This window comes from Bos indicus x Bos taurus, chromosome 4, assembly GCF_003369695.1.
Source record: "Bos indicus x Bos taurus breed Angus x Brahman F1 hybrid chromosome 4, Bos_hybrid_MaternalHap_v2.0, whole genome shotgun sequence".
NCBI classification, from domain to species: Eukaryota; Metazoa; Chordata; class Mammalia; order Artiodactyla; family Bovidae; genus Bos; species Bos indicus x Bos taurus.
In genome coordinates, this window is record NC_040079.1 from 58,735,179 (window position 1) to 58,746,381 (window position 11,203).

An 11,203-nucleotide genomic window follows, 5' to 3' on the forward strand; every position below is an offset into this window, starting at 1 on the left:
AAGGCACTTTACATACATGTATATAGGTTCACAGGACTCTTACAGTCCATTTAACACTATTTATCTGTTCAGCAGATCATTAGAAAAGTGTCTTACTGTGTGTCAGGCACACAGTACTAGATGTTCATGGTGAGAAAACTAGACCCAGAAACCTGGCCTCTTTCACTCTCTGCAAGCCCAGGGCCGTGACTGAGCCTGACGGAGCCTGTTGGAGATTTTCAAGTCAGTAACCCTGCTCCAGGTTAGGTGTCAAGGCCACTGGGTAACAGTGTGTGGCTGCCTCTCAGATCACTCAGCCTCAACCCCTTCATCTGTAAAATGGGATCAACAGCTCCTCCCTCAACTCACAGAGTGGCTATAGCATTTTAAAGGATACTGTGCGTTGAATCCTTGTTTAGCAGACACAGGCCAGTGCCTGGCAGGGTACCCGTGAGGTGGCAGGCGGTGCTGAAATGGAAGCTGGAAGCTGCTCAGTAACCAAAGCCACCTCTTGGAGTCTTGTATTTGATCATCAGCATTGCCATTTACCGACTGTGGGGTTTCAGGGAAGTTACTTAACCTCTCTAAGCAGCTGAGTCTTCACATGACAAGTGGGCACGTGAGTGGCTGTCCTATGGGATGTGATGATTAAAAAGATAATTCTGTGCCTAGTCTGGGGTCTCCCCCCACAATGTGCCCCTGCCAGAGAAGAGCCCAGGCACCCCAGCTGTGTGAACCTCCCTGAAATTACTGGTCTGGGAAATTTGTCAGGGGGACTAGGAGGAGGAACATGCTGTGGTTTGGGGATGTGCTTTTGTCTCAGAAACAGCCCCCAGGCAGGTCACCCCCAGACCCAGCGTAGAGTTTGCTACTTTCCCTTTATCTCCCCCTAGCCTTGCCTGCTGTTCTTCAGCTTGAGGCTGAGCACCCCACCAGACAGACCTCTCTGCACACTAACGCCTCGTCTTCTCCTGCAGGGTGCCGGGTTTGCAGGGTTCCTGTGGGACACGGCGGCCGGGGTGGAGCTGAGAGATGCCGCCTGGCAGGAGAGCTCGCCCGGCAACGGGCATGGGAAGCCGGTGGGCCCCAGCCCATACCTCGCGAGGTTCAAGGTATCGCTCCTATTGCTGTGTGGGGCCACTCCTTCTGAAAAGGAGAAAAGCCCACTTTGAACTGTGAGCCAGAGAAGCCCACCTTTTTGCCTTGGTTTTATTCTCTCTTGGGGCTGGGTCAGCACACACACTTGGGGTTCCCTCAGCTGGGGAGCTTGTCCAGAGAAGGAAGGAGAGGAATTTGGGGGAGATCATAGCTCTGGTAACTTGGACCTCTGGGTGAGAAGGAAGTCAAATGGCTGCTTCCCAAACCTGATAAGCAGCAGAATCACCTGGAGAGATTTTCTTAAAATCAGGATTTCCTGGACCCTGCCCCAGACACACAATGTCTGTTTTCCAGAATCACCTCCTGCACTTCATCAGTGCTCTCAGTGCTGGGTAAGGAAGCTGCTCGTTTGGGAATCTCTGGATTAGAGGGCAGCTGAACTGCTCTGAGGACACCCTTCTCTTACTAGGGAGAAGGGGAGCCCTCCAGGGGTCACTGGGGCTTGGAAGGGGCTCAGAAGGAGCTTCTGGGTGGTGGGGCCACTGACACTTCCAGACAAGCCCTCTCTCTCCAGAGTTGGGAGCAGCAAGCAGACTGACCTGAGCTGTCTCTCGATTCCCCTGGATGCCCTGGGAAGTATTCATGCACAGCAAACAGTCAGAAACTGGGCATCAGGAGGCAGGAAAAGGCATCAGCCAAAACAGGTCACCAAGTCAGCAGCTGGCCTTACCCCTCAGAAGTCACAGGGTCGGGCGAGAGTGGTCCCTTGTCACAGAGCCCAGCAAGCTAGCTGCTGGGCGTCTGGGACACCCCCTTCTATATGCTCCAGAGCAGTTCTGGAGCCAGAGAGTTGCCGCAGACCTCAGCACAGTTTCTCTCTGGCAGCTCCGGGCTGGGGCTGCCCGTGAGCTGGCGGCTGTGCTGACTGTGGTCGGGTGTCTAGCCCACACTTCCCGCCTCCGTACTCGCAAAGCTGCAGAGGTGCTGGCATTCCGTGTGCATGCACACAACCCGGGGTGTCTGTGGGTTGTGCTTTGGATACTGGTGTATCAGTCAGCCAGCTATCACCCCTGAACCCTCCTCCGCAGGTCCCTTTTGTATGTTAAGTGGCTGCACTGGCTTCGGCCAAGCAAGGCAACAGGCAGAACCAGCTAGTGTCTTGAAGAGGTGGGCTGGTTTTAAAGATCATTAAGAAATGCTCTCAGATTGTGAATTATTGGCTCAAATCCTCTGAATGAAGTGATCCCCTGGACAGGTATGAAGCTCCTGTGCTTCGTGTCACATCCTAGGCCAAGCAAGTTGTGGGGACAGAGATGTGGCTTCTCTCCCCAGGCAGGGTTTCCTCGCCCACGGTCTGAAGGTGTCTCCCTTGAGGTCAGAGCCACAGCTTCAGAGAGAGCTCTCCTGGCTGGGCGGTGGTGATGGCAAACTGGGGTCACCTCTGTAAGACGAAGCTGGCAGCCCCCACTTGGGGGTGCCCTCTGCACACCCCTGCCATAACAGAAGGGTGGGGTTGCCAAACCCAGAGCAGCCGAGCACTGCTTTGGTGCCCAGGAGACTGACTCTGATGTCACGATTCTGCCGCTGCTCTGGGGATGCAGGAGGCGGCATAGCCTGTGCTACCAGGGCTCAGCCAGCTTTCATTCTTCATGTTTGAAATCACTGAGCATCAGGCACCGTGATCTCTAGCGGGGAAGGGAGCACATAGCAGTAGGTGGGATGTGGGGAGGTGGGGAAGGAGGCGGGGCCCAGCCGCAAATCCTGGCAGGGGTAGGGGGTGACAGGCTGGCCCTGTGGGGAGAGCCCCAGGTCTTCATTAACAACCAGCTGCTAACGTTACCTCTTCCTCCTCCATAGTTGCTCAGAAGGGAAAAAAGCAAAAAAAATTGACGTTTCTAGACGTGCTTGGTTTTCCAGGCCCTAAGGAGGAGTAAAGGGGTGCAATGTAGGGGGTCCCCATGATAGACAAGAGAGGTCTCGGTCCTGCAGGGGCCTCAGGAAGCTCTCACGATGCTGCCCCTGCTTCCTCCGGGGTGAGCTGCCCTGTGTAGTTTTACCACGGTCAGTGTTTGCAAAGCTGCGTGGGGGCTGGAGGTAACGGACGCAGGCAATAAGAGCATCTCACCCTGTGTCTGGCGCTTTGTTTCATCTTGCCCAGGTAGGAAGTCACGACTTGACGCTGGTGAACCTTCACCTGGCGACCCTGACCCTCCCAGGGGGTGAGAACCTGAGCAAGAATCACAGTGACAGCCATCGCTGGGCTAGCTTCACACAGACCTTGCAGGAAACCCTGAAAGGTAGGAACCATCTTTCTGTGCGGCTGGGCTAGCGGCTCCCACTTCTGCAGGATAGGTGAGGGGTGCTCCTTCCCAGCGTCTCTCCCCTCCCTTAGGCTGGCTGTCCCGTGGGCAGCGATGCGTACTGAGGGATGTACAGGGAACCACCATACCGCCTGCATCCTGGGCAGCTCAGTGCCCCGTGCACGCTCACAACTTAGTCTCTGTGGGTCTGGCATGTGGGTTCCGTGGTGGGTTCCGTGGTGGGGGTTTTGTGGCTCTTCAGCCTCTCTTTGATGGACAGGATTGGGAGAAGGAGAAACGAGTGATGACGCCCCACGCCCCCCATCATGGGCTCCACTGCCCCCCGTGTGCTCCTGTGGTGGTGTCCCCTGAAGGTGTGCACCTGCTCTTCTTGTGAAAGAGAGTTGGTGACGAGGGGAGTGGGGAAGTCCTGATAAGTCCTTTCCTTCCTGGTAGATAACAGATCTTGCTGACAGAGCCCTGAAATGACAGAAACACTGGACTTGAATCTTGGCTCCTTCAATGGTTGTAGGATGTCTGGGAGGTCACCACTCTTCAGGGACTGACAGTGCTAACCTCACAGGGTGCCCAGGGCTGGGTGACCATCTGATGAAGGACCCAGGATATGGTAGGGGCTCAGCAGACTTGAGTTGAGTCAAAAACATGCCAGGGGGATTAAGAGAACACTGAAAAGAGCAGAACCTCAGAAAACAGGTGGACTCTGCTTTCCAGCTCTGCCCCCAATAATACCAAACATTTTCTATGTGTGGCTTACAAGGAGGAAGAGTTGAAAGCTGATACAGCTGTAAAGACTGCTGCTGCTGCTGCTAAGTCGCTTCAGTTGTGTCCAACTCTGCTGTGACCCCATAAACGGCAGCCCACCAGGCTCCCCCGTCCCTGGGATTCTCCAGGCAAGAACACTGGAGTGGGTTGCCATTTCCTTCTCCAGTGCATAAAAGTGAAAAGTGAAAGTGAAGTCGCTCAGTCGTGTCCGACTCCTAGTGACCCCATGGACTGCAGCCCACCAGGCTCCTCCGTCCATGGGATTTTCCAGGCCAGAGTACTGGAGTGGGGTGCCATTGCCTTACTGGGGTGTGTTCAGTTTGGCTTGTTTTTTCAGAGCACTGAGGTTCTCCAGGTGAGGTTTCACAGCTGGAGGCCTGCAGTTCTCTTCTGTATTCTAGAGTCTTAATCCATCTTCCTAGCTTGCTAAGCCTTTTTTCCCTTGTTGAATTGGCCCCTCACAAGGTGATTTATGAAGATGTGGCTACAGAGATAGTTCAAAGATAGTTCATTTTGAAAAGAGTTTTATCATGGTAAAATATATATGACATGAGACTTACCATCTTAACCATTTTTAAGTTACTTGTAACTTAAAGTATATATAAATATATTTATGTTATTTTATAACCATTACCACCATCCATCTCTAGAGCTCTTTCATCTTCCCAAACTGAAACTCTGCCCATTAAACACAAATTCCCCTTCCTCCCAGACCCTGACAGTCACCTTTCTACTTTGTTTCTGTGAACTTGACCTTTCTAGGTATCTCATCTAAGTGGAACCTTACAATATTTGTCCCTTTGTGGCCAGTTTATTTCACTTATGTCATGTCTTTATGGCTTGTAGTATACATCAGAATTTCCTTTCATTTTTATGGCCAAATACTATTCCATTTGTCGGTCAATGGACACTTGGGTTATTTCCATCTTTTGGCTGTTATGGATAATGCTCTTATGAACATTGATGTACAGCTTACATTTCAAACCAGGATGTGCTGTGACCAGCATTCCCCTTAAATTATGAGTCTTTGGGCTAAAAAAAAGTCAGAAAGATGTTTAAGTCAAGATACTTCATCCAAGGAGCAACCATGTGGGAGATTGTTCACCCACGGCTAGTCTCTAACCCATTATGAAGGATGCCTTGATAGCTTTTAAATCTGTGGACATTTCTGTTGTTCTTGATTTCAAACTTTTGCTTTATACGGAAAGAGGAAGGGAATGCGCCAGTCCCTTACTTCTCTGATAACCATAGGCCCTTGCTGTCTTTTCTGATATTCTGGTAGGGATCAGGTATTTGTCAGAAGACCTGGGTAGGGTATTGTTTCAAGCTGCCAGGGACTATTGAGCCACAGTCTGGCTCAGCCTTGCCATGCCCAGGTAAGGACAGTGACTCATGTCCCTGTGTCCCCTGCATTTAACTAACGTTCAGCTATTGTTAACTGGTGACACAGCAGAGCCAAGGAATCAGGAAGTGCTGCAGCCTGCCCAAGGTGCAGCTCGGGTAAATCGATGAGCAGAGGTAGTTTTGCTCAAACAAAGACTGAACCTTTATTCCACAGGCTTCTTTCTATCAGAGCAAACAGAGTCCATTTGATTAGCAAACTCTGGGCCTTTCCACCTTTGTCTGGAATGTGCACCCAGGTTGACTGACGTCAGTGAGGGCTGAGGGTGGAGGGCCCATCCACTGATGGAATTTTCTTCTTTCAGACACCCACCCTCCGCCCTGCCCCACGCAGGGCCTGCTCTGTGAATTCAGCAAGAGTCAAACAAGGCAGGGTCATGCTTGGCATCTGAGTAAGACTTACCCCTAGTGGGGCCGGGCTCCTGCTATTGTCCCTGGCATTTTATATATCTAGGACTCTGAGGAAGTCAGCCCCATATATTATCCCTTCACTCCTGGAAAATGTGTGTGCTCCGTAGTGTCTGATTCTTTGCGGCCCCAGGGACTGTAGCCTGCCAGGCGGCTCCTCTGGCTGTGGGATTCTCCAGGCAAGAATACTGGAGTGGATTGCCATGCCCTCCTCCAGGGGAATCTTCCTGACCCAGGGTCGAACCTGCATCTTCTGAGTCTCCTTCATTGGCAGGCACGTTATTTACCACTAGGGCCACCTGGGAAGCCCTAACTCCTAGAAAATCAGTGGGTAACTGTGGAGCCCACCCTGGCAGACAGCTTCCTGGGAGAATTTAGGGCCCTGCACCTCTGTGGGTTGTCAGAGGCAGGGAGTGTCTCCATGTCATCACCAAACTGCTTTAACCAAAGTAGATGAGTTGTAAGAAACCTGGACAGTCCAATTAAAAATGAGCCATTATTTTCATTCCCGAAGTTACACAGAGCTGGGTTTATTGATGCCTGACACCAGCATCTCTCCTGGGTTCAGAATTTTCTTTTCTTAAAAAAAAAAAAAATGTGTGTGTGTGTGTGTATGTATGTGTATATATATGTGTGTGTATATATATATATATATATATATATATAGTCAGTGCTGAGTCTTCATGGCGGCACACGGGCTTTCTCCAGTTGCAGCGAGCGGGGCTACTCTCTCGTTGCAGGACAAAGGCTTCTCGTTGCGGTGGCTCCTCTTGTTGTGGAGCACAGGCTGCAGGATGTGCAGTCTTCATCAGCTGTGGCTTTTGGCCTCTAGAGCATAGGCTTAACAGTTGTGGTACACAGGCTTAGTTGCCCCGTGGCATGTGGGATCGTCCCAGACCAGGGATTGAACCCACGTCTCTTGCATTGGCCAGTGGATTCTTTACCACTGAGCCACCAGGAAAACCCCCAGAACTGTCTTTTTTTGGCTCAAATATTTCATGTTTGTATCCTAATGAAAACCTCTCATTATATTGAAACCTTTTGTCTCAGTCTTTCCTAAGTTTTCCTTGAAATTTAATAAAGGTAGCATCTTTCTGTTCATTCCTTTTAAAAAATACGTTGCACCTTAATTGTGCAGTTTTCCTCATGCTTTGTTCACCATTTCTTCCATGCATGTTTATCTTACGTCTGCCAGGCAGCAGCCTCTGTTCCAAGCGTGTGGGGCTTTTCCATCCTAGCTCTTTGTAAAGAGTCCTGGATTTGAGGGCTTGGTGGCTTTGGTCAGAGCCTCAGCTTCTTACTTGCAAGAGGTCCCCAGCACACGGTGACGACTCAGTGGAGGGTCATGAACACTGGCCTCCTAGGAGTTGTTATTAGTATTATTCATAAGTTGACTTTCCTGTTGAAAGTTTGCACTGATTTCTCAAGACCAGCTTAGTTGGGCTCGCCCTGTTTTGGGTGCCAGGGTTGTTAGGATCTAGCATGAGGGTCACTGTTGCGTCTCTGTTGCTCATACAATGGCTGCAGGAAAGGCTTCCTTCCATCCCTCCCTCCCTCAGGCCCACTGGGAGAGGGTGTCATGTGCAGAACGTGAGTGCCCTCTGCTGGTGGCTTGTGTCATTTCACTTTAGATGTCTTAATCTCACAGCTGAGCAACTTCATTTCACTTTTCACTGTCATGCATTGGAGAAGGAAATGGCAACCCACTCCAGTGTTCTTGCCTGGAGATTCCCAGGAACAGGGGAGCCTGGTGGGCTGCTGTCTATGGGGTCACACAGAGTCAGACACGACTGAAGTGATGCAGCAGCAGCAGCAGCAGCAGCCCTTGTTATTGACACATATTCGAGTCCATGAAGATTTGTTGAGTGTCTCAGATGCATTTGGCCCTTGGTTATGAACTGCTTTCCTTAAAGCTTTCCTTGCAATGTTTCTCCCTGTGATAAGGTGGCTCCCCTGAGGGGAACTTCGAGACAGGAAATGATGGTCAGGCAGTGGACAGGAATCCCAGGGAGCCAAGCTGGGTCTCACTGTCCTTTTCTGAATGTCTCCTCACTTTGGAAAATACTTCGTAACTATCCCACTTACTCTTGTAAATCAAACTAGAGTTTGAGAGAGATGTTGAAGATACTTTAAAGTATTTTGCCCTATATTAGTGTGCTGGGGTACCATAACAAAATACCACAAACTGGATGGATTAAACAACAGGCATTTATTTTCTTACAGTCCTGAAGGCTGGAAAGTCTATGATCAAGGTGTTGGCAGGGTCGGTTCCTTCTGAGGCCTCCCCTCGGCTTGTCGATGACTGTCTTCTTCCTGTGTCTTCACACGGGCTTCCTTCTGTGCTCAATAAATGTTTGTTGATCTTTTGTTAACGATCTGGGCAAGACCCTTAGGGCCTTTTTGTGCTATGAGATTCGGAACCCATGATCCAGAACAGAGGTGATGTTGACATCACACTAACCAAATGTGTCACAAACCTACTCTGAAAGCTTGGGGGTTGGTGGGGGATGGGGGTGAGGGGGTATTGCCCAAGGAACTTGGAAGAATTGGGAGAATAAGAACCATGCCACAGTCCTTATCCTGGAGAGTCAAATCAGACAGTCACGATCCTACTTAAACGAGTAGCGGTCAGTGTTGGGTTAACTTCCCACCACCTCTTACATTTCTGAATTTCTTTCTTCCACTTCTAGGAGAAAAAGACGTGATAGTTTTAGGGGATTTTGGCCAGGGGCCAGACAGCAGTGACTATGATATCTTGAGGAAAGAAAAATTCCACCACCTGATCCCCGCACACACCTTTACCAACATCAGCACCAAGAATCCTCAAGGCTCGAAGGCTCTGGACAACATCTGGATCAGTAAAAGCTTAAAGAAGGTTTTCACAGGTAAAGCACATGTGCTGTTCAGAAACAGAGGGAGAGTCGCCTGTCTGAGCTGGCAGTTCACGATTGTCTGGTTTGAGCGAGAGTCAGGAGTGATCTTCCCTCCTCTGCAGGCATTTATGAGGTTACTGTTCAGGTGGCTGTATAATTATCATTCACACAGAGCCACTTTTAAGAGTGAAGGGGTTCTGAAAACTAATTAAAAGGCATTCACTGACCTACATCAGGGACAAAGCCAATGTGTGCTGGGCAGACCTGGTTATCGACTGAGCACTGGTCGCTGCTGTGAACTTTCTCTGCTGTGCTGAGTAGGGGCCACTCTCTGGTTGTGCTGCGTGGGCTTCTCATTGCAGTGCTTTCTCTTGCAGAGCACGTGGGCTTCACTAGCGCAGCTCACGGGCTCTAGAGCGTGGGCTCAGTAGTTGTAGGACACGGGCTTAGTTGCCCCACGACTTGTGGAATCTCCCTAGACCAGAATTCAAACCCATGTCCCTTGCATTGGCAGGTGGATTCTTATCCACTGGCCACCAGGGAAGCCCCAACTTAGCCTAATTTTAAGGATACCTGGCCCTTCAGCAAACACTTCTCAAGCCCTGTCATGTTCAGGCAGTGTGTTGTGGCCTGAGATTTACCAACATGCCATCAGCACCCTGCAGAGCAGCAGTTGGCGGTGAGCTGACACGTCACCTGGCATCACTAATGGATGCCGAAGTGCTTTAGGCAGGACTCTGCCAGACCAGAGTGTGGGGGGTAACCTCAGCACTGAAAAGATAAGCACCAACAGTTTGAAAAGTGTCAGTTGATAGGTTGTAGTCATGTCCGACTCTTTGTAGCCCCCCAGGCTCCTCTGTCTGTGTGATTTTCCAGGCAAGAATACTGGAGTGGGTAGCCATTCTCTTCTCCAAGGGATCTTCCTGACCCATGGATCAAACCCGTCTCCTGCATTGCAGGCAGATTGTTTACCGTGTGAGTCACCAGAGAAGCCCTTACTAAACACAAATAGTTGCAGATTATACTTCAGAGAAATGTTAAAAAAACATATTTAAGTACCAATGCTGGAGTCCCACTGTGAGATCAGGATGTGCAGCCACCAGGATGTGCAACCAAGACTTGGATCCTCAGGACCAGAATCTCCAGTCCTGGGCACCAATGTCCTGTTGGACTGCATCATGGGAAAATCCAAAGGATGAAGAAAGTGGGTCTCAGAGGGAGTGTCAGTCATCAGACTGGGCCAGATGCAGTTTGCAGAAAGGCACCGCTGGCCAGACAGAGGTCGGTGGCAGTTGGAGGTGGTGCTGGAGTGCTTGAGCAGACAGGGCTGGAGGAAAGTTAGAAACCATTTCATCTGTCCCTTGCTCTTCAGCTGTAGAAAGCGAGGTGCAGGGAGGAGTGGCCCCCATCGTGGGACTGTTGCCTGGGCAGCAGAACTCACACCAGAACCCAGGCCTGAAAGTGAAGGTGTTAGTTGCGTAGTTCAGGTCAGTTCAGTTGCTCAGTTGTGTCCAACTCTTTGTGACCCCATGGACTGCAGCACACCAGGCCTCCCTGCCCACCACCAACTCCTGGAGTTTACTCAAACTCATGTCCATTAAGTCAGTGATGCCATCCAACCATCTCATCCTCCATTGTCCCCTTCTCCTCCCGCCTTCAATATTTCCCAGCATCAAGGTCTTTTCAGATGAGTCATTTCTTCGAATCAGGTGGCCAAAATCTTGGAGTTTCAGCTTCAGCATCAGTCCTTCCAATGAATATTCAGGACTGATTTCCTTTAGGATGGACTGGTTGGATCTCCTTGCAGTCCAAGGGACTCTCAAGAGTCTTCTCCAACACCATATTTCAAAAGCATCAATTCTTCAGTGCTCAGCTTTCTTTATGGTCCGACTCTCACATCCATACATGACCACTGGAAAAACCATAGTTTGACTATACAGACCTTTGACAGCAAAGTAATTTCTCTGCTTTTTAATATGCTCTCTAGGTTGGTCATAACTTTTCTTCCAAGAAGCAAGCGTGTTTTAATCTCATGGTTGCAGTTACCATCTGCAGTGATTTTGGAGCCCCCAAGAATAAAGTCTGCCACTGTTTCCATTGCTTCCCCATCTATTTGCCATAAAGTGATGGGACCAGATGCCATGATGTTAGTTTTCTGAATGTTGAGTCTTAAGTCAACTTTTTCACTCTCCTCTTTCACTTTCATCAAGAGGCTCTTTAGTTGTTCTTAGCTTTCTGCCATAAGGGTGGCATCATCTGCATATCTGAGGTTATTGATATTTCTCCCGGCAATCTTGATTCCAGCTTGTGTTTCCTCCAGCCCAGCATTTCTCATGATGTACTCTGCATATAAGTTAAATA

General features: G+C 50.0%; 1 protein-coding gene across 2 annotated transcripts in view; it reads left to right on the forward strand.

The window, feature by feature from the left end:
- EEPD1 (endonuclease/exonuclease/phosphatase family domain containing 1) overlaps nucleotides 1-11,203 on the forward strand; it is a 121,937-nt gene that overhangs the window by 109,071 nt on the left and 1,663 nt on the right. For both annotated transcript variants that reach the window (XM_027539525.1, XM_027539524.1), the window contains exons 5-7: nucleotides 957-1,091; nucleotides 3,236-3,374; nucleotides 8,660-8,854. In XM_027539525.1, the coding sequence (XP_027395326.1) occupies nucleotides 957-1,091; nucleotides 3,236-3,374; nucleotides 8,660-8,854 (469 nt within the window). The remainder of the gene's footprint in view (nucleotides 1-956; nucleotides 1,092-3,235; nucleotides 3,375-8,659; nucleotides 8,855-11,203) is intronic.